Below are 24,143 nucleotides of genomic sequence, written 5' to 3'. Positions count from 1 at the left end.
GTGCCAGGGGGTCTAGCTTGCCCTGTGCCAGGGGGTCTAGCTTGCCCTGTGCCAGGGGGTCTAGCTTGCCCTGTGCCAGGGGTCACGCTTGTTCTGTGCCAGGGGTCACGCTTGTTCTGTGCCAGGGGTCACGCTTGTTCTGTGCCAGGGGTCACGCTTGTTCTGTGCCAGGGGTCACGCTTGTTCTGTGCCAGGGGTCACGCTTGTTCTGTGCCAGGGGTCACGCTTGTTCTGTGCCGGGTCTAGCTTGCTCTGTGCCAGGTCACGCTTGTTCTGTGCCGGGTCACGCTTGTTCTGTGCTAGGGGTCTAGCTTGTTCTGTGCTAGGGGTCTAGCTTGTTCTGTGCTAGGGGTCTAGCTTGTTCTGTGCCAGGGGGTCTAGCTTGCCCTGTGCCAGGGGGTCTAGCTTGCCCTGTGCCAGGTCACGCTTGTTCTGTGCTAGGGGTCTAGCTTGCTCTGTGCCAGGTCACGCTTGTTCTGTGCCGGGTCACGCTTGTTCTGTGCCGGGTCTAGCTTGTTCTGTGCCAGGGGTCACGCTTGCCCTGTGCCAGGGGTCACGCTTGTTCTGTGCCGGGTCTAGCTTGCTCTGTGCCAGGTCAAGCTCTTCTCTCCTTACGTCTTGTTATTTGGAAAACCAAGTCAGAAAGCCAAATGTGCATGGACTAAGATTCCCACTCACGGCATCTGCAGATGCATTTCTCCATGTGCCTATTGCTGTGCGTCTCCGAATGCAGCCACTTCCATTGGCACACCCACAACATTTCCATAACACACACAATACGCAATCTCCCCCGGTTTATCCCTGCTGGCTCATCTGCAGAGACTGTCCCATCTGTCTCCTCAGGCTTGATGGCTCCTGCACGTCCGATCTCGGGCTGTTCCTGCCGATGCAGTTTCATTCTGGCTGAGAGTCACGAAGGCTGTAGGGGATCCACTCTGGTGGCTGCGGCTACCTGTGGAGTTTGATGTACATTGGGCTGTCAGTGCCTAGCCTCAGGGGCTGTACTCCTGGATTCTCCTTGCGATCTGTTAGACTGCTTGTCACACACTGCACCATGTTCTGGATCTCCCCTCCTCTCCTGGGAAATCACCCTTCATAGGAAGCGACCTGACCACTGCACACTGTGGTTTTTGTTGGACCCTGTCAACTAACCATGGTGCCTCCTTACTTAATTGCTAAAGATAATACGAAATATCCCTAACTATATGTGGTAAAGGAACATACATATTCTTCTAAAGACTGGAGTTTTTTCTCAATCCAAACAATTCTTTACAAATTAAATCTGATATAATTCCACTGTTCCTTCTCATTCTCATTCAAAGCAGGTCCTACATTAATTGCAGTGCAAGAGTCGAAGCCTCTAGAGCTGCTTGGGTCCTATGTAGACATGATCCTGCCAACTACGCCACAGAGGCTGCTTGCCTCAGAAGGGATCCTCTGTAGGTACTCCCTCCAGATTGGTAACCTTTTAGGTCATTTAGGATGAGGTGTCTGAAAAGAACAACAGAGATAGTTATTTTGGGCCTTCGATTCTGGCTCTTAATGACTGTGAATCACTTACAACCCACCTGCAAATGCAATGTCCCTCACTGGGTGGAGTGGATGTTCATTACTGACACTTTTGGCCTCCAATCACAGTTTTCACCTTTTAGATGCTTGTGCATCAGGTGGAAAATTAACCATACATTGGGAGGGGCAGGGCCCATTGTACTAGGAAAAGGGAGAGGAAAGCACATACAGACGGATACTCATCACAGCTAACCATGTGACTTTGAAATGTAGTCTGCCACAGAACTCTGCGGAGAAACCTACAACACCCACCACACAGCTCTCTAATCCTAAACTAATCAGTGTGCCACCCAGCCAGGTGTCTCACGAGCAACACTGGTTGCTAACTCACAACAGTCCTAGTGTGCAAACAGTCTGGACTAACTCTTGGTGCAGTGCACCAACACAACCTTCTAATAGATGATTGCTTAATATTAATGATGCTATGCTGTTGAGAAAAGAGAAACAGAAACACATCAAAGGACAATTTTAGACGCAAGCACAACCTCTGGTTTTAAGGAAGATGGTGAAAGAAACTACAGCCTACTACAGAGATACAGCCTAAATGCTGAGGTGAGTGATAGACCTAATGCCTATCACCCTTCGCCTACGTCTTGGGAACTGGGTGAAAGATTGCCCTTGGGTGATATCTAGGGCTTGCTGGCCCCTAGGCTCATGATAAGAACCTACAGATCTGCTCTATTTAGGATGACCTATTGCCCTAATTTGTCAGGAACGAAGGACTTTATTTTAGCTGGAAAAATGGACTTCATTTTGAGTGAAAAGTCTTGTTTTGGCAAGATAAACAGATGTGGAAGCTGGATAATGCCTCATGTCTATGAGGCGATAGTCATGGGCCATGAGCTTAGCACCTGAAATTATTCTGTGGCTCAGGCCCAGTGTCCAAACCTACAGTGTCCTTATTGACCTAGTGCTTAAGGTTAGTGTGTGCCACTGGTCTAGCTACAAATTTAGTGTGCGCCATGAGGCTAGCGCCTGTACTCTATGGTGGTCTAGGGAATTATTCGTAAGAGGGCCCTATGCCTAGATGGAAAGACTGCAGTGGAGAGTATTGTTTAGTTCTCTTCCCTTTGGTTTCAAGCTTGCGATTGCACCCCAAAGGACTATTTGTGTGTCTCAGACACACGTTCTCTCCAGATCTGACATCCACAGGATGGATGAGTAGGAGACAAACTCCTAAATCTGCTGGGCTTCCCTGGCACTCTGATGGGGACCCAGCCACACTCTCAGCTCCCCTTCTCCAGTATTATCTATGAGTGTGAACGGTAGAAGCCCAAAGTGTCCCTCATGATGTACTAAGCACAAACCTATGGGAATATGGGTGAGATAAATAATGATTAATGATGCCTTTGCTGTGGGATACTTGGTTATCTATTTTATTTCTACCAGGTGGACACAGTACAAGGAAGACCTCGGAGGGACATCTAGTTTTGTCTACAGATTTGAAATTAGAAGAAAAGAACATCACGCAAGAGTCTCCAGAAGAAAACTGCATTACCCCAAAAATGCATCCACCACTTCTTAGTGCAGATATATCATCTGATCCTTCTATTTTTGAGGAATGTTCTCCTGGTAACTCACCTGTTGTACATAGTACAGTTCCTAGCGGTGATACAGTCATTTCTACTTCTGAAGGTGATAACTATTTAACACATAATGTAGCTCTTATTAGATATGAGAGAAGTCACACAGGTGAGAAGCCATTTACATGTTCTGAGTGTGGGAAGTGTTTTACTCAGAAATCATATCTTGCTAGACATCAAAGACGTCACACAGGAGAGAAACCTTTTCAGTGTTCTGAGTGTGGGAAATATTTTAAAGATAAATCCTCTCTGTTTACACACAAGAAATTTCACACCGGTGAGAAACCATTTCCATGCTCGGAGTGTATGAAATGTTTTACACTAAAATCAGATCTTATTATACATGAGAGAAGTCACACAGGTGAAAAGCCATTTCGATGTTCTGAGTGTGGGAAATGTTTTACACACAAATCAGCTGTTATTATACATGAGAGAAGTCACACAGGTGAGAAGCCATTTTCATGCTCTAGGTGTGAGAAAAGTTTTGCACAGAAATCAGATCTTGTTATACATCAGAGACGTCACACAGGTGAGAAACCATTTCCATGCACTGAGTGTGGGAAATGTTTTACACAGAAATCACATCTTGTTAGACATCATAAACTTCACACAGGAGAGAAGCCATTTCCGTGTTCTGAGTGTGGGAAATGTTTTACAGAGAATTCAGAGCTTGTTACACATCAGAGAAGTCACACAGGTGAGAAACCATTTCCATGCTCTGAGTGTGGGAAGTGTTTTACAAAGAAATCAGTTCTGGTTACACATCAGAGAAGTCACACAGGGGAGAAACCATTTGCATGCTCGGAGTGTGGGAAGTGTTTTAAACAGAAATCACATCTTGTTATACACGAGATCTATCACACAGGTGAGAAGTCATTTCCATGTTCTGAATGTGGGAAATGTTTTACACAGAAATCAGATCTTGTTACACATCAGAGGTCGCACACAGGTGAGAAACCATTTTCATGTTCACAGTGTGGAAAATGTTTTACACAGAAATCACATCTTATAATACATCAGAGAACTCACACAGGTGAGAGGTCATTTCCATGTTCTGAGTGTGAAAAATGTTTTAAAGATAAATCTTCTCTATTTAAACACAATAAATTTCACACAGGTGAGAAACCATTTTCATGTTCTGAGTGTGGGAAATGTTTTACACAAAAATCCGATCTTGTTACACATCAGAGAATTCACACAGGTGAGAAACTATTTCCATGCTCGGAGTGTGGGAAATGTTTTACACAGAAATCACATCTTATAATACATGAGAGAACTCACAAAGGTGAAAAACGATTTCCATGTTCTGAGTGTGGGAAATGTTTTACACAGAAATCACATCTTATTAGACATCAGAGAAGTCACAGGTGAGAACCATGCTGTGGGTTTGTGATGTGTGCTTAACTGTATCTTGCTAGAATTATGGCAGCTGTTCTTTCTTGAGTTATCATGTTATTACTGCTATTAACATAATCCTTGCTCTCAGGATTTACTGCTATTGCTGGGAGAAGCTCAGGCAGGCACCATCTAATACACCACTAAGGAGATGATGTGTTCCTAAAAGATTGAGGTCAATGATAGAGAAGAACGAGGATCAGATTTCAGGTCATCCATGTCTCTGTATGGTGCTCATCTCATTACAGATGTGTGGGCATCTGTGACAGCCTGTCATGTATATGCCACAGGCCACCACTGAAATTTTAATGTAGATCATATTAACAATAAAAAAGAAGAATGTGTATTATATTGTGGTCACATGGATGGAGCAACTCTTTAATCTACAGTGCTTCCGGAAAGTATTCACAACGCTTCACTCTTTCCGCATTTTGTTATGTTACAGCCTTATTCCAAAATGAAATACATTTACACAATACCCCATAATGACAACGTGTAAAAAGTTTTTTGCCATTTTTGCAAATTTAATTTAAAAAAACCCAAAGAAATCACATGTACATAAGTATTCACAACCTTTGTGCAATGGATAATGCTGCCGCTATTTAAATAACTTAATATTTATAGTAACTATAGGATTTTGTGTTTACCTTGCTATTAAGATTGGGCTTAAATGTTTTGACACTGCTGAAGCTTTGCGTTAACTTTAGTGATCAGTATTGTCATACTCAGTGAGGAAATAAGTCAGGAATGGAATGAGATCAAGGAAAGTTTAATTGGCTGTAAATGATTTCCTATATAGTGCAGGACACTCCTATCATATATGCTAAAAGCCACTGCTTAACCATATGTGTTACTCTATGTATGATAGGCAGAAATGCCTCTTAGGAGAGGCAACACCTAGTTTAGCCTATAAAAGCCCTAGTTGTCACATGGGCTGTGGCTTCAGTTGGGACTAGGTAGAAGGTACCCAGACATACATCAATTATCAGCCACGGGCACCTAATGACAGTGGATCTTCTTGAACTGTAACTGTGATTCTGGACTTTCTGAAACTTGATGACAAAAGACCATTAAAACTGCTTTTTCCTTACGTGTGTGTTTTGAGTTTATTAACAGACCGATACAACTAAAACATAACTTGTGCACCTGACTAGCTGCAAGTCACGAGTAGGGTTTCCCAGGGAGATACTTGCAGATCATTGGACCCAGTGTCTATCCAAACTGACAGGGTGCCTAAGCATCTTGTTGCTAGTCCCTATCACCCACAGGCTAGTGGTATGTGTGAGTGCTGTAACTGGATCTTTTAACTGATTCTCCAGATGCTGACAAGAGTCCCAGGACTGGGAGTGTTCTACCCCTACTGTTTGCTCAACAGACTTCTCATCTTTCAGGTCTTACATGTAAGAAGGTTCCAGGTTCCCTTATATCAAATAAGAGAATAATGGAAGGGAGTACTATTTCAGTTCCAGCAGTGTTGGATACCACTGGCCTGCCTCCAACACTCAACAAGTCCCTGATTACCGGCCTTCCCAATTAGATTCCGTAACAACCCAACTGAGCTCAGTCACAAGCCAGAGATGACATAACACCTCTCAGGTGTTACCACTAACCTCCAGCACTGATGACTCATGCGGTGAATCACCCATCAGTCAACCACTATAAGGACCTGCTCAGTGCACTCCTCCAGTGTCTCAGTATGAATTGTGTTCTTACATAGGTAGATTTTAAAAGATGCCTGAAAATAGCCACAAAATGTAAGTATGGCATAATTTTGTTCTGCATTGGTGAGAATATGAGAGGATTTGCAATTATGGGTGGATATTATCCAGCAGTTTGACAGTGTGCAAATATGGCCAAGAGCGATACTGACAACCCATGCACTGAGCTCTCTAAAGATGCAGCAGGGGCAACAGGCTGTGGGGCATATTTGTAGGGTAAATGGTGTGCCAAGGCCAGCTAAGTGGGTGGTCAAGGGGATGACCAAAAATTCATCAGTCCCTGCATTGTTCCCAATAAGTCACAATGGAGATTTGGAGATACAAGTTAACCAGGCGCATTCAATTTTGGTGCAAAAATGTTGGTGTATTGCCGGCTATCAACAACTAATCCTCATCCTCCTGCCAGACGAGCTGCCCAGGTGATTAGCTGCACTATGCATGAGCCATAATCTCACATTCAGAGCGACATGTTCCAAGGGAACAACATCATGCCTCATTTCTACCTCATACACTATACTATACACAGAGCAATGTAATCACTTGTATTGTGTGTGATACTGGCGACATCGATGTGTGTGATACCGGTGACGGCAGTGTGTGTGTGTGACAGCGGTGTGTGATACTGGTGACAGCGGGGTGTGTGTTAGCGGTGACAACTGTGTGTGTGGTACCGGTGACAGCGGTGTGTGATACCAGTGACAGCGGTAGAGATGTAAGATGTATTAATATTTTGTGAGATAGTTGTCTGATTGGTATACGGGGGAGTACCCTGCTGTATCCTGTCCTCTTGCTATAATAAAGGCCTGATATGTCTCTGTAATTAGAGTATCCTCTGGAACAAGGATTGTATATCAGTAACATCTTGTGTCCTGTGATTGTCCTGAGCACCTGCAGCTGTGGGAATGGTCTTCATCAAGTCATCCGAGGAATAAACATCTTGCCATTAAGATACCTGCATCTGCTTGTACCCTGTGACCACCAGCCATTCTCTGGTTGTTCTGGCTTGAGCCCAGTGTCTGCAAGATGAAACCCTCTGTCAGCTATCCACACACGAGAGACAGCAGAAGCAGGAGCTGCTCCAATCAGGAGTATGCATGATAATATAGTACAGTTTATTTATACCCCTGTCAGCTGTAACATTAAAGCCACTGACAGGTGACGTGAAAAACATTGATTATCTCGTTACAATGGAACCTGACATGGGTGGGATATATTAGGCAGCCAGTGATCACTCAGTTTTTAAAGTTGACATGTTGAAAGCAGGAAAAATGGGCAAGTGTAGGGTAAATTCCTATCCATCCCCGAAAGCACCTACAATGGGCACGTGAGCATCAAAACTGGAGCAATGGAAGATGGTGGTCTGGTCAAATCCATTTTCTTTTACACTATGTGGATAACCGTGTGTGTGGGGAAGAGATGGCACTAGGGTGCACTATGGGAAGAAGCCAGCCGGTGGAGGCAGTGTGATGTTCTGGGCAATGTTCTGCTGGGAAACCTTGGGTCACGTGGATGTTACTGTGGCATGTACCACCTACCTAACATTGTTGCAGATCAAGTACACCCCTTTCATGGCAACAGTGTTTTCAGATGGCAGTGTCCTCTATCAGCAGGATAATGCGCCCCGGACACACTGCAGAGATTGTTCAGGAATGGTCTGAGGAACACAACAAAGAGTTCAAAATGTTGACTTGGCCTCTAAATCCCCCAGATCTCAATCCGATCGAGCATCTGTGGGATGTGCTGTAGAAGCAAGTCCGAGCCATGGGAGCCCATAATTGGCAACTTACAGGATTTAAAGGATCTGCTGCTAGCGTCTTAGTGCCAGATACTACAGGACACCTTTAGAGATCTTGCGGAGACCATGACTCCAAGGGTCAGAGCTGTTTTGGCGGAACGAGGGGAACCTACACAATAATAGGTTTTATTATTTTGGCTACTGGGTGCATAGAGCGCCCATATCCAGCGGTGCTTTACAGAGAATAGATGGCCATGTACATCAATACTTGCCAAGTGTAGTTTATAATCCATACCAAATATACACGCACACAAAAAGTAGGGTTTATTTTTTGTCAAGAGCCAATTAACCAACCTGTATATTTTTGGATTGTAGGAAAAAAACAGACTGCCCAAAGAAAACCCACACAAGCACAGTGTTATACACAAACTCCATAAAGATGGGGCTATTGTTGAACCCACAACATCAGTACTGTGAGGAAGGAATGCTAACCATTACACCAACTGTGTTGCCCAGAGCCGTAGTGGGTGGTGGCCATTATGTAACAGGAGCAGTAACCTGACAGGGTCTGATGGCTCCTGATGTATGAGATACACCAGAGAGTGTGGGGAGGAGACTGGTCAGATCTCTGGGCTGGTAACACACAGTGACATGATGTGAGGGGGAGAGCAGGAGTATAATAGGGGCTGATGCCTCCTGATGTATGAGATACACCAGAGAGTGTGGGGAGGACACTGGTCAGATCTCTGGGCTGGTAACACACAGTGACATGATGTGAGGGGGAAAGCAGGAGTATAATAGGGGCTGATGCCTCCTGATGTATGAGATACACCAGAGTGTGGGGAGGACACTGGTCAGATATCTGGGCTGGTAACACACAGTGACATGATGTGAGGGGTAGATCAGGAGTATAATAGGGGCTGATGTTTTCTGACTCCTCCACTGGGCAGACATATTTCCTTCAATAGTTTGTACTGACAGAGGAGGGTGCAGGATAAAGATGTTGCTGTAGTGACTGAGCAAGGGGAATATGTGACTCTATTCTGTAATAAGTGTTTATAACTCACTTGTGCTGATATCTGTATGGATTTCTTCCTCCTTACTCTGCTGATCACCCCTAACATACGTCTCTTATCTCTCTATAGCTTCTGCCTTTATATCAGTCACATACATCTCTTCTTCTCCCTCTATATCTTCCGCTTTTATATCAGTCACATACGTCTCTTCTCCCTCTATAGCTTCTGCCTTTATATCAGTCACATACATCTCTTCTTCTCCCTCTATATCTTCTGCATTTATATCAGTCACATACGTCTCTTCTTCCTCTATATCTTTTGCCTTCATATCAGTCACATACATCACTTCTTCTCTCTATATATCTTCAGCCTTTATATCAGTCACATACGTCTCTTCTTCTCCCTCTATATCTTCTGCATCTATATCAGTCACATACGTCTCTTCTCACTCTGTATCTTTTACCTTCATATCAGTCACATACGTCTCTTCTTCTCCCTCTATATGTTCTTGCCTTAAGATCAGAGTTTTACCCTTAATAAACCACAAAAACAATGAAAATTATTTTCATTCATGTCTGATGTCAATAATTGCAATTAAAATATAAACTACCAATGTATAGAAAAACACAAAAAGCTTTTCTATACAGAATATAATAAAAAGCCACTTTGATATATTGGTGAGACCCTAAATCCCACCTACCTGATCCTCCTCTGGGGTTCTGTGATTCTCCACTGTACAATCCTGGGAATTAAGAGGACGGGGACATCTCTCTGGGTTATTTCTGTTACTGGATCCATCTGTAGGAGACATACAGTGACTGAGGGGCCGATTCAGACTCGGACGGTAAGCTGCGCTCTCTCGCAGCCGTCAGTGGGCGGGTATGCAAATGCCGTGATCACACAGTCAGGCTAAAGCACGTTTTTTTCTTTGCACTATCGGTGACGATATTGTTGATCATTTGTAAAATCTGTGATAATATCGCTCACTATATATGAACGATATCGATAACCAGAGAGGCCAGGAAACTCAAAGTAAATCATTGATGGTTATCGTTGAATTGCTAGGTCACCCAGTGTGTATGCACCTTTAGAGAGCGACGGCAGAGTGAGCGCTCGCTGGAGTAATGACGCCCATTTTTCTTTCTTAGCATGTCATCTCCAGTAAGTGTATGATTATTCAGTAACATCGAGAGCCATCGGAGCTGCTCACAGCCCTTAAGGTAGACCCTAACCCACCACAAGCATTGCAATCACTGCAGGCTGAAATACAACCAGGTGACGTGTACAATGACGTTGAAATGCTAATTATGCACGCCCAAAGAACGCAGTTTTGACGCTCAGACATGCCTGCGTTCGCACATCCACTCCCCCGTTTTCCCAAACCTTCCCACATCACCACCCACAAATGGCGCTGTCACTCAAAGGAGTGGCCCGTCTACAGGCTTCGAGCGATCACTTCCCCATCGCACAGACTGGTTCGCGCATACATATTTTGCCGCATACGCATGTGCAGACGGGCGACAGTTGCCCATTGCGAGCGAACGCGGCTTAGCATGTGACTCTGAATTGGACCCTGAGTACATTGTATATATGTACCAGTGATGTGAGGAGTCGGTGATTCTCCATCATCACATCCTTGAACAGACCGTATTCCTCTATATAGTCCCCCTCCTGCATGGAGACATAGACAGTGACATCCTGACACTTTATAGGAACTTGACACATCCCCTGGTGTTACTGTATAATGTCCCATTCCCAGCAGTCACCTCTCCGGACATCACCCAGACACATCCCCTGGTGTTACTGTATAATGTCCCATTCCCAGCAGTCACCTCACCGGTCATCACCCAGACACATCCCCTGGTGTTGCTGTATAATGTCCCATTCCCAGCAGTCACCTCTCCGATCATCACCTAGACACATCCCATGGTGTTACTGTATAATGTCCCATTCCCAGCAGTCACCTCTCCAGTCATCACCCAGACACATCCCCTGGTGTTACTGTATAATGGTGCAGATGTAAGAAGCTCTGGAAAGTGATAAAGTGCAGAGTGATAACCGTCCAGCCACTCAGCTCCCTACTGTCATGTTAAAGGCTGTGTTTGAAAAATGTCAGTTGGGAGCTGATTGGCTGGTCATTTATCACTCTCCACTTTATCACTTAACAGACCTTCATACATCTGCCCCAATGTCCCCTTCCCAGCAGTCACCTCTCCAGTCATCACTCAGATACATCCCCTGGTGTTACTGTCTAATGTACCATTCCCAGCAGTCACCTCTTAGACACATCCCCGGGTGTTACTGTATAATGTCTCCTTCCCAGCAGTCACCTCTCCCGTCATCACCTACACACATCCCCTGGTGTTAATGTATAATGTCCTATTCCCAGCAATCACCTCTCCAGACATCACCCAGACACATCCCCCGGTGTTACTGTATAATATCCTATTCCCAGCAGTCACCTCTCCAGTCATCACCCAGATACATCCCCTGGAGTTACTGTATAATGTACCATTCCCAGCAGTCACCTCTCCAGTCATCACCCAGACACATCCCCTGGTGTTACTGTATAATATCCCATTCCCAGCAGTCACCTATCCGGTCATCACCCAGACACATCCCCTGGTGTTACTGTATAAGGTCCCATTCCCAGCAGTCACCTCTCCGGTCATCACCCAGACACATCCCCTGGTATTACTGTATAATGTCCCATTCCCAGCAGTCACCTCTCCACTCATCACCCAGACACATCCCCTGGTGTTACTGTATAAGGTCCCATTCCCAGCAGTCATCTCTCCAGTCATCACCCAGACACATCCCCTGGTGTTACTGTATAATGTCCCATTCCCAGCAGTCACCTCTGCAATCATCACCCAGACACATCCCCTGGTGTTACTGTATAATGTCCCATTCCAAGCAGTCACCTCTCCAGTCATCACCCAGACACATCCCCTGGTGTTACTGTATAATGTCCCATTCCCAGCAGTCACCTCTCCAGTCATCACCCAGACCAATCCCCTGGTGTTACTGTATAATGTCCCATTCCCAGCAGTCACCTCTCCAGTCATCACCCAGACCAATCCCCTGGTGTTACTGTATAATGTCCCATTCCCAGCAGTCACCTCCCCAGTCATCACCCAGACACATCCCCCGTTGTTACTGTATAATGTCCCATTCCCAGCAGTCACCTCTCCAGTCATCACCCAGACATCCCCCGGTGTTACAGTGTAATGTCCCATTCCCAGCAGTCACCTCGTCAGTCATCACCCAGACACATCCCCTGGTGTTACAGTGTAATGTCCCATTCCCAGCAGTCACCTCGTCAGTCATCACCCAGACACATCCCCCAGTGTCCCATTCCCAGCAGTCACCTCTCCAGTCATCACCCAGACACATCCCCTGGTGTTACTGTATAATGTCCCATTCCCAGCAGTCACCTCGTCAGTCATCACCCAGACACATCCCCTGGTGTTACTGTATAATGCCCCATTCCCAGCAGTCACCTCTCCAATCATCACCCAGATAAATCCCCTGGTGTTACTGTATAATGTCCCATTCCCAGTAGTCACCTCTCCGGTCACCACCCAGACACATCCCCCGGTGTTACTGTATAATGTCCCATTCCCAGCAGTCACCTCTCCAGTCATCACCCAGACACATCCCCTGGTGTTACTGTATAATGCCCCATTCCCAGCAGTCACCTCTCCAATCATCACCCAGATACATCCCCTGGTGTTACTGTATAATGTCCCATTCCCAGTAGTCACCTCTCCGGTCACCACCCAGACACATCCCCCGGTGTTACTGTATAATATCCCATTCCCAGCAGTCAACTCTCCAGTCAGCAGCTGAATGATCTTGTTGGTAAGTTCCAGGATCTTCTGGTCATTGTGTCTCTCATGTATCCGTGAGTGAGGTGGAGGCACCGTGAAGGGGCTCTGGGTCCTGCTCAGTACTCCTGACACACGGGGACATCTGCTGGGTGTCTCTCACTCCCCGATGTCTTTCTCACTACTGTGTAATCCTGTGTATTGTGGAGACAACAAATATCACTGTATACACTCCCAGATCCCCCTCACCTCCCCAATCATGTCCTGTATTATTGCTATAGATATGTGATGTCACTGTGACACTACCAGATCCACTCACCTCCCCAGTCATGTCCCTGTATTATTACTATAGATATAAGTGATGTCACTGTGACACCCCCAGATCCCCTCACCTCCCCAGTCATGTCCCTGTATTATTACTATAGATATAAGTGATGTCACTGTGACACTCCCAGATCCCCTCGCCTCCCCAGACAATGTCCCTGTATTATTACTATAGATATAAGTGATGTCACTGTGACACTCCAAGATCCCCTCACCTCCCCAGTCATGTCCCTGTATTATTACTATAGATATAAGTGATGTCACTGTGACACTCCCAGATCCCCTCACCTCCCCAGTCATGTCCCTGTATTATTACTATAGATATAAATGATGTCACTGTGATTCTCCCAGATCCCCTCACCTCCCCAGTCATGTCCCTGTATTAATACTATAGGTATAAGTGATGTCACTGGGACACCCCCAGATCCCCTCACCTTCCCAGTCATGTCCCTGTAGTATTACTATAGATATAAGTGATGTCACTGGGACACCCCCAGATCCCCTCACCTCCCCAGTCATGTCCCTGTATTATTACTATAGATATAAGTGATGTCACTGTGACACTCCCAGATCCCCTCACCTCCCCAGTCATGTCCCTGTATTATTACTATAGATATAAGTGATGTCACTGTGACACTCCCAGATCCTCTCACCTCCCCAGTCATGTCCCTGTATTATTACTATAGATATAAGTGATGTCACTGTGACACTCCCAGATCCTCTCACCTCCCCAGTCATGTCCATGTATTATTACTATAGATATAAGTGATGTCACTGTGACACTCCCAGATCCCCTCACCTCCCCAGTCAAGTCCCTGTATTATTACTATAGATATAAGTGATGTCACTGTGACACCCCCAGATCCCCTCACCTCCCCAGTCATGTCCCTGTATTATTACTATAGATATAAGTGATGTCACTGTGACACCCCCAGATCCCCTCACCTCCCCAGTCATGTCCCTGTATTATTACTATAGATATAAGTGATGTCACTGTGACACCCCCAGATCCCCTCACCTCCCCAGTCATGTCCCTGTATTATTACTATAGATATAAGTGATGTCACTGTGACACCCCCAGATCCCCTCACCTCCCCAGTCATGTCCCTGTATTATTACTATAGATATAAGTGATGTCACTGTGACACCCCCAGATCCCCTCACCTCCCCAGTCATGTCCCTGTATTATTACTATAGATATAAGTGATGTCACTGTGACACTCCCAGAGCCTCTCACCTCCCCAGTCATGTCCCTGTATTATTACTATAGATATAAGTGATGTCACTGTGACACTCCCAGATCCTCTCACCTCCCCAGTCATGTCCCTGTATTATTACTATAGATATAAGTGATGTCACTGTGACACCCCCAGATCCCCTCACCTCCCCGGTCATGTCCCTGTATTATTACTATAGATATAAGTGATGTCACTGTGACACTCCCAGATCCCCTCACCTCCCCGGTCATGTCCTGTATTATTACTATAGATATAAGTGATGTCACTGTGACACCCCCAGATCCCCTCACCTCCCCGGTCATGTCCCTGTATTATTACTATAGATATAAGTGATGTCACTGTGACACTCCCAGATCCCCTCACCTCCCCGGTCATGTCCCTGTATTATTACTATAGATATAAGTGACGTCACTGTGACACCCCCAGATCCCCTCACCTCCCCGGTCATGTCCCTGTATTATTACTATAGATATAAGTGATATCACTGTGACACTCCCAGATCCTCTCACCTCCCCGGTCATGTCCCTGTATTATTACTATAGATATAAGTGATATCACTGTGACACTCCCAGATCCTCTCACCTCCCCGGTCATGTCCCTGTATTATTACTATAGATATAAGCGATGTCACTGTGACACCCCCAGATCCCCTCATCTCCCCGGTCATGTCCCTGTATTATTACTATAGATATAAGCGATGTCACTGTGACACTCCCAGATACCCTCACCTCCCCGGTCATGTCCCTGTATTATTACTATAGATATAAGCGATGTCACTGTGACACTCCCAGATCCCCTCCCCTCCCCAGTCATGTCCCTGTATTATTACTATAGATATAAGCGATGTCACTGTGACACTCCCAGATCCCCTCACCTCTCCAGTCATGTCCCTGTATTATTACTATAGGTATAAGTGATGTCACTGTGACACTCCCAGATCCCCTCACCTCCCCAGTCATGTCCCTGTATTATTACTATAGATATAAGTGATGTCACTGTGACACCCCCAGATCCCCTCTCCTCCCCAGTCATGTCCCTGTATTATTACTATAGATATAAGTGATGTCACTGTGACACTCCCAGATCCCCTCTCCTCCCCAGTCATGTCCCTGTATTATTACTATAGATATAAGTGATGTCACTGTGACACTCCCAGATCCTCTCACCTCCCCAGTCATGTCCCTGTATTATTACTATAGATATAAGTGATGTCACTGTGACACTCCCAGATCCTCTCACCTCCCCAGTCATGTCCCTGTATTATTACTATAGATATAAGTGATGTCACTGTGACACTCCCAGATCCTCTCACCTCCCCAGTCATGTCCCTGTATTATTACTATACGTATAAGTGATGTCACTGTGACACTCCCAGATCCCCTCTCCTCCCCAGTCATGTCCCTGTATTATTACTATAGATATAAGTGATGTCACTGTGACACTCCCAGATCCTCTCACCTCCCCAGTCATGTCCCTGTATTATTACTATAGATATAAGTGATGTCACTGTGACACTCCCAGATCCTCTCACCTCCCCAGTCATGTCCCTGTATTATTACTATACGTATAAGTGATGTCACTGTGACACTCCCAGATCCCCTCACCTCCCCAGTCATGTCCCTGTATTATTACTATAGATATAAGTGATGTCACTGTGACTCCCAGATCCCCTCACCTCCCCAGTCATGTCCCTGTATTATTACTATAGATATAAGTGATGTCACTGTGACACCCCCAGATCCCCTCACCTCCCCAGTCATGTCCCTGTATTATTACTATAGATATAAGTGATGTCACTGTGACACTCCCAGATCCTCTCACCTCCCCAGTCATGTCCCTGTATTATTACTATAGATATAAGTGATGTCACTGTGACACTCCCAGATCCTCTCACCTCCCCAGTCATGTCCCTGTATTATTACTATACGTATAAGTGATGTCACTGTGACACTCCCAGATCCTCTCACCTCCCCAGTCATGTCCCTGTATTATTACTATACGTATAAGTGATGTCACTGTGACACTCCCAGATCCCCTCACCTCCCCAGTCATGTCCCTGTATTATTACTATAGATATAAGTGATGTCACTGTGACTCCCAGATCCCCTCACCTCCCCAGTCATGTCCCTGTATTATTACTATAGATATAAGTGATGTCACTGTGACACCCCCAGATCCCCTCACCTCCCCAGTCATGTCCCTGTATTATTACTATAGATATAAGCGATGTCACTGTGACACTCCCAGATCCTCTCACCTCCCCAGTCATGTCCCTGTATTATTACTATAGATATAAGCGATGTCACTGTGACACTCCCAGATCCCCTCACCTCCCCAGTCATGTCCCTGTATTATTACTATAGATATAAGCGATGTCACTGTGACACTCTCAGATCCCCTCACCTCCCCGGTCATGTCCCTGTATTATTACTATAGATATAAGTGATGTCACTGTGACACCCCCAGATCCCCTCACCTCCCCAGTCATGTCCCTGTATTATTACTATAGATATAAGTGATGTCACTGTGACACTCCCAGATCCCCTCACCTCCCCAGTCATGTCCCTGTATTATTACTATAGATATAAGTGATGTCACTGTGACACTCCCAGATCCCCTCATCTCCCCAGTCATGTCCCTGTATTATTACTATAGATATAAGTGATGTCACTGTGACACTCCCAGATCCCCTCATCTCCCCAGTCATGTCCCTGTATTATTACTATAGATATAAGTGATGTCACTGTGACACTCCCAGATCCCCTCATCTCCCCAGTCATGTCCCTGTATTATTACTATAGATATAAGTGATGTCACTGTGACACTCTCAGATCCCCTCACCTCCCCAGTCATGTCCCTGTATTATTACTATAGATATAAGTGATGTCACTGTGACACTCCCAGATCCCCTCACCTCCCCAGTCATGTCCCTGTATTATTACTATAGATATAAGTGATGTCACTGTGACACTCCCAGATCCCCTCACCTCCCCAGTCATGTCCCTGTATTATTACTATAGACATAAGTGATGTCACTGTGACACTCCCAGATCCTCTCACCTCCCCAGTCATGTCCCTGTATTATTACTATAGATATAAGTGATGTCACTGTGACACTCTCAGATCCCCTCACCTCCCCAGTCATGTCCCTGTATTATTACTATAGATATAAGTGATGTCACTGTGACACTCCCAGATCCCCTCATCTCCCCAGTCATGTCCCTGTATTATTACTATAGATATAAGTGATGTCACTGTGACACTCTCAGATCCCCTCACCTCCCCAGTCATGTCCCTGTATTATTACTATAGATATAAGTGATGTCACTGTGACACTCCCAGTCCTCTCACCTCCCCAGTCATGTCCCTGTATTATTACTATAGATATAAGTGATGTCACTGTGACACTCCCAGAGCCCCTCACCTCCCCAGTCATGTCCCTGTATTATTACTATAGATATAAGCGATGTCACTGTGACACTCCCAGAGCCCCTCACCTCCCCAGTCATGTCCCTGTATTATTACTATAGATATAAGCGATGTCACTGTGACACCCCCAGATCCCCTCACCTCCCCAGTCATGTCCCTGTATTATTACTATAGATATAAGTCCCTCACCTCCCCAGTCATGTCCCTGTATTATTACTATAGGTATAAGTGATGTCACTGTGACACCCCCAGATCCCCTCACCTCCCCAGTCATGTCCCTGTAGTATTACTAGAGGTATAAGTGATGTCACTGTGACACCCCCAGATCCCCTCACCTCCCCAGTCATATCCCTGTATTATTACTATAGATATAAGTGATGTCACTGTGACACTCCCAGATCCTCTCACCTCCCCAGTCATGTCCCTGTATTATTACTATAGATATAAGTGATGTCACTGTGACACTCCCAGATCCCCTCACCTCCCCAGTCATGTCCCTGTATTATTACTATAGATATAAGTGATGTCACTGTGACACTCCCAGATCCCCTCACCTCCCCAGTCATGTCCCTGTATTATTACTATAGATATAAGTGATGTCACTGTGACACCCCCAGATCCCCTCACCTCCCCAGTCATGTCCCTGTATTATTACTATAGATATAAGTGATGTCACTGTGACACTCCCAGATCCTCTCACCTCCCCAGTCATGTCCCTGTATTATTACTATAGATATAAGTGATGTCACTGTGACACCCCCAGATCCCCTCACCTCCCCAGTTATGTCCCTGTATTATTACTATAGATATAAGCGATGTCACTGTGACACTCCCAGAGCCCCTCACCTCCCCAGTCATGTCCCTGTATTATTACTATAGATATAAGTGATGTCACTGTGACACCCCCAGATCCCCTCACCTCCCCAGTCATGTCCCTGTATTATTACTATAGATATAAGTGATGTCACTGTGACACCCCCAGATCCCCTCACCTCCCCAGTCATGTCCCTGTATTATTACTATAGATATAAGTGATGTCACTGTGACACCCCCAGATCCCCTCACCTCCCCAGTCATGTCCCTGTATTATTACTATAGATATAAGTGATGTCACTGTGACACTCCCAGATCCTCTCACCTCCCCAGTCATGTCCCTGTATTATTACTATAGATATAAGTGATGTCACTGTGACACCCCCAGATCCCCTCACCTCCCCAGTCATGTCCCTGTATTATTACTATAGATATAAGTGATGTCACTGTGACACTCCCAGATCCCCTCACCTCCCCAGTCATGTCCCTGTATTATTACTATAGATATAAGTCCCTCACCTCCCCAGTCATGTCCCTGTATTATTACTATAGGTATAAGTGATGTCACTGTGACACCCCCAGATCCCCTCACCTCCCCAGTCATGTCCCTGTAGTATTACTATAGGTATAAGTGATGTCACTGTGACACCCCCAGATCCCCTCACCTCCCCAGTCATGTCCCTGTAGTATTACTATAGGTATAAGTGATGTCACTGTGACACCCCCAGATCCCCTCACCTTCCCAGTCATGTCCCTGTAGTATTACTATAGATATAAGTGATGTCACTGTGACACCCCCAGATCCCCTCACCTTCCCAGTCATGTCCCTGTAGTATTACTATAGATATAAGTGATGTCACTGTGACACCCCCAGATCCCCTCACCTTCCCAGTCATGTCCCTGTATTATTACTATAGATATAAGTGATGTCACTGTGACACCCCCAGATCCCCTCACCTCCCCAGTCATGTCCCTGTATTATTACTATAGATATAAGTGATGTCACTGTGACACCCCCAGATCCCCTCACCTCCCCAGTCATGTCCCTGTATTATTACTATAGATATAAGTGATGTCACTGCTACACTCCCAGATCCCCTCACCTCCCCAGTCATGTCCCTATATTATTACTATAGATATAAGTGATGTCACTGTGACACTCCCAGATCCCCTCACCTCCCCAGTCATGTCCCTGTATTATTACTATAGATATAAGTGATGTCACTGTGACACCCCCAGATCCCCTCACCTCCCCAGTCATCTCCCTGTATTATTACTATAGAGATAAATGATGTCACTGTGACACTCCCAGATCCCCTCACCTCCCCAGTCATGTCCCTGTATTATTACTATAGAGATAAGTGATGTCACTGTGACACTCCCAGATCCCCTCACCTCCCCAGTCATGTCCCTGTATTATTACTATAGATATAAGTGATGTCACTGTGACACCCCCAGATCCCCTCACCTCCCCAGTCATGTCCCTGTATTATTACTATAGATATAAGTGATGTCACTGTGACACTCCCAGATCCCCTCACCTCCCCAGTCATGTCCCTGTATTATTACTATAGATATAAGTGATGTCACTGTGACACTCCCAGATCCCCTCACCTCCCCAGTCATGTCCCTGTATTATTACTATAGATATAAGTGATGTCACTGTGACACTCCCAGATCCTCTCACCTCCCCAGTCATGTCCCTGTATTATTACTATAGATATAAGAGATGTCACTGTGACACTCCCAGATCCCCTCACCTCCCCAGTCATGTCCCTGTATTATTACTATAGATATAAGTGATGTCACTGTGACACTCCCAGATCACCTCCCCAGTCATGTCCCTGTATTATTACTATAGATATAAGTGATGTCACTGTGACACCCCCAGATCCTCCTACCTCCCCAGTCATGTCCCTGTATTATTACTATAGATATAAGTGATGTCACTGTGACACTCCCAGATCCCCTCACCTCTCCAGTCATGTCCCTGTATTATTACTATAGATATAAGTGATGTCACTGTGACACTCCCAGATCCCCTCACCTCCCCAGTCATGTCCCTGTAATATTACTATAGATATAAGTGATGTCACTGTGACACTCCCAGATCCCCTCACCTCCCCAGTCATGTCCCTGTATTATTACTATAGATATAAGTGATGTCACTGTGACACTCCCAGATCCCCTCACCTCCCCAGTCATGTCCCTGTATTATTACTATAGATATAAGTGATGTCACTGTGACACTCCCAGATCCCCTCACCTCCCCAGTCATGTCCCTGTATTACTATAGATATAAGTGATGTCACTGTGACACTCCCAGATCCCCTCACCTCCCCAGTCATGTCCCTTTATTATTACTATAGATATAAGTGATGTCACTGTGACACTCCCAGATCCCCTCACCTCCCCAGTCATGTCCCTGTATTACTATAGATATAAGTGATGTCACTGTGACACTCCCAGATCCCCTCACCTCCCCAGTCATGTCCCTTTATTATTACTATAGATATAAGTGATGTCACTGTGACACTCCCAGATCCCCTCACCTCCCCAGTCATGTCCCTGTATTATTACTATAGATATAAGTGATGTCACTGTGACTCCCCAGATCCCCTCACCTCCCCAGTCATGTCCGTGTATTATTACTATAGATATAAGTGATGTCACTGTGACACTCCCAGATCCCCTCACCTCCCCAGTCATGTCCCTGTATTATTACTATAGATATAAGTGATGTCACTGTGACTCCCCCAGATCCCCTCACCTCCCCAGTCATGTCCGTGTATTATTACTATAGATATAAGTGATGTCACTGTGACACTCCCAGATTCCCCTCACATCCCCAGTCATGTCCCTGTATTATTACTATAGGTATAAGTGATGTCACTGTGACACCCCCAGATCCCCTCATCTCCCCAGTCATGTCCCTGTATTATTACTATAGATATAAGTGATGTCACTGTGACACTCCCAGATCCCCTCACCTCCCCAGTCATGTCCCTGTATTATTACTATAGATATAAGTGATGTCACTGTGACACTCCCAGATCCCCTCACCTCCCCAGTCATGTCCCTGTATTATTACTATAGATATAAGTGATGTCACTGTGACACTCCCAGATCCCCTCTCCTCCCCAGTCATGTCCCTGTATTATTACTATAGATATAAGTGATGTCACTGTGACACTCCCAGATCCCCTCACCTCCCCAGTCATGTCCCTGTATTATTACTATGGATATGTGATGTCACTGTGACACTCCCAGATCCTCTCACCTCCCAGTCATGTCCCTGTATTATTACTATAGATATAAGTGATGTCACTGTGACACTCCCAGATCCCCTCACCTCCCCAGTCATGTCCCTGTATTATTACTATAGATATAAGTGATGTCACTGTGACACTCCCAGATCCCCTCTCCTCCCCAGTCATGTCCCTGTATTATTACTATAGATATAAGTGATGTCACTGTGACACTCCCAGATCCCCTCACCTCCCCAGTCATGTCCCTGTATTATTACTATACGTATAAGTGATGTCACTGTGACACTCCCAGATCCCCTCACCTCCCCAGTCATGTCCCTGTATTATTACTATAGGTATAAGTGATGTCACAGTGACACTCCCAGATCCCCTCACCTCCCCAGTCATGTCCCTGTATTATTACTATAGATATAAGTGATGTCACTGTGACTCCCAGATCCCCTCACCTCCCCAGTCATGTCCCTGTATTATTACTATAGGTATAAGTGATGTCACAGTGACACTCCCAGATCCCCTCACCTCCCCAGTCATGTCCCTGTATTATTACTATAGATATAAGTGATGTCACTGTGACACTCCCAGATCCCCTCACCTCCCCAGTCATGTCCCTGTATTATTACTATAGATATAAGTGATGTCACTGTGACACTCCCAGATCCCCTCACCTCCCCAGTCATGTCCCTATATTATTACTATAGATATAAGTGATGTCACTGTGACACTCCCAGATCCCCTCACCTCCCCAGTCATGTCCCTGTATTATTACTATAGATATAAGTGATGTCACTGTGACACCCCCAGATCCCCTCATCTCCCCAGTCATGTCCCTGTATTATTACTATAGATATAAGTGATGTCACTGTGACACCCCCAGATCCCCTCCCCTCCCCAGTCATGTCCCTGTATTATTACTATAGATATAAGTGATGTCACTGTGACACTCCCAGATCCCCTCACCTCCCCAGTCATGTCCCGGTATTATTACTATAGATATAAGCGATGTCACTGTGACACCCCCAGATCCCCTCACCTCCCCAGTCATGTCCCTGTATTATTACTATAGATATAAGTCCCTCACCTCCCCAGTCATGTCCCTGTATTATTACTATAGGTATAAGTGATGTCACTGTGATACCCCCAGATCCCCTCACCTCCCCAGTCATGTCCCTGTATTATTACTATAGGTATAAGTGATGTCACTGTGACACCCCCAGATCCCCTCACCTCCCCAGTCATGTCCCTGTAGTATTACTATAGGTATAAGTGATGTCACTGTGACACCCCCAGATCCCCTCACCTCCCCAGTCATGTCCCTGTAGTATTACTATAGGTATAAGTGATGTCACTGTGACACCCCCAGATCCCCTCACCTCCCCAGTCATGTCCCTGTAGTATTACTATAGGTATAAGTGATGTCACTGTGACACCCCCAGATCCCCTCACCTTCCCAGTCATGTCCCTGTAGTATTACTATAGATATAAGTGATGTCACTGTGACACCCCCAGATCCCCTCACCTTCCCAGTCATGTCCCTGTATTATTACTATAGATATAAGTGATGTCACTGTGACACCCCCAGATCCCCTCACCTCCCCAGTCATGTCCCTGTATTATTACTATAGATATAAGTGATGTCACTGTGACACTCCCAGATCCTCTCACCTAACCAGTCATGTCCCTGTATTATTACTATAGATATAAGTGATGTCACTGTGACACCCCCAGATCCCCTCACCTCCCCAGTCATGTCCCTGTATTATTACTATAGATATAAGTGATGTCACTGTGACACCCCCAGATCCCCTCACCTCCCCAGTCATGTCCCTGTATTATTACTATAGATATAAGTGATGTCACTGCGACACTCCCAGATCCCCTCACCTCCCCAGTCATGTCCCTGTATTATTACTATAGATATAAGTGATGTCACTGCGACACCCCCAGATCCCCTCACCTTCCCAGTCATGTCCCTGTATTATTACTATAGATATAAGTGATGTCACTGTGACACTCCCAGATCCCCTCACCTCCCCAGTCATGTCCCTGTATTATTACTATAGATATAAGTGATGTCACTGTGACACCCCCAGATCCCCTCACCTCCCCAGTCATGTCCCTGTATTATTACTATAGATATAAGTGATGTCACTGTGACACTCCCAGATCCCCTCACCTCCCCAGTCATGTCCCTGTATTATTACTATAGATATAAGTGATGTCACTG

General features: G+C 45.6%; 1 protein-coding gene and 1 long non-coding RNA gene across 3 annotated transcripts in view; one reads left to right on the top strand and one right to left on the bottom strand.

The window, feature by feature from the left end:
* Nucleotides 1-5,637, top strand: part of LOC148431496 (uncharacterized) — a 137,475-nt gene extending 131,838 nt beyond the window's left edge. Inside the window, exon 9 of the mRNA XM_088465987.1 lies at nucleotides 3,251-5,637. Within this exon, the coding sequence (XP_088322113.1) occupies nucleotides 3,251-4,523 (1,273 nt within the window). The 3' untranslated portion in view covers nucleotides 4,524-5,637. The remainder of the gene's footprint in view (nucleotides 1-3,250) is intronic.
* A 2,245-nt stretch (nucleotides 5,638-7,882) lies between these two features.
* LOC148431495 (uncharacterized) overlaps nucleotides 7,883-24,143 on the bottom strand; it is a 28,456-nt gene continuing 12,195 nt past the window's right edge. Inside the window, exons 2-4 of one of the 2 annotated variants that reach the window (XR_015877086.1) lie at nucleotides 9,717-9,814; nucleotides 9,068-9,548; nucleotides 7,883-7,919 (exon numbers count right to left, since the gene is read on the bottom strand). This is a non-coding gene — a long non-coding RNA (uncharacterized LOC148431495). Of the gene's footprint in view, nucleotides 7,920-8,146; nucleotides 9,549-9,716; nucleotides 9,815-24,143 lie in introns of those variants that run through there. The other variant, XR_015877085.1, reaches the window with a different exon arrangement.

This window comes from Taudactylus pleione, unplaced genomic scaffold (genome assembly GCF_031769625.1).
Source record: "Taudactylus pleione unplaced genomic scaffold, aTauple2 ptg002219l, whole genome shotgun sequence".
In the NCBI taxonomy this organism is placed as follows: Eukaryota; Metazoa; Chordata; class Amphibia; order Anura; family Myobatrachidae; genus Taudactylus; species Taudactylus pleione.
The sequence above is the reverse complement of the archived record's forward strand: the minus strand, read 5'-3'. Positions and strand labels throughout refer to the sequence as shown.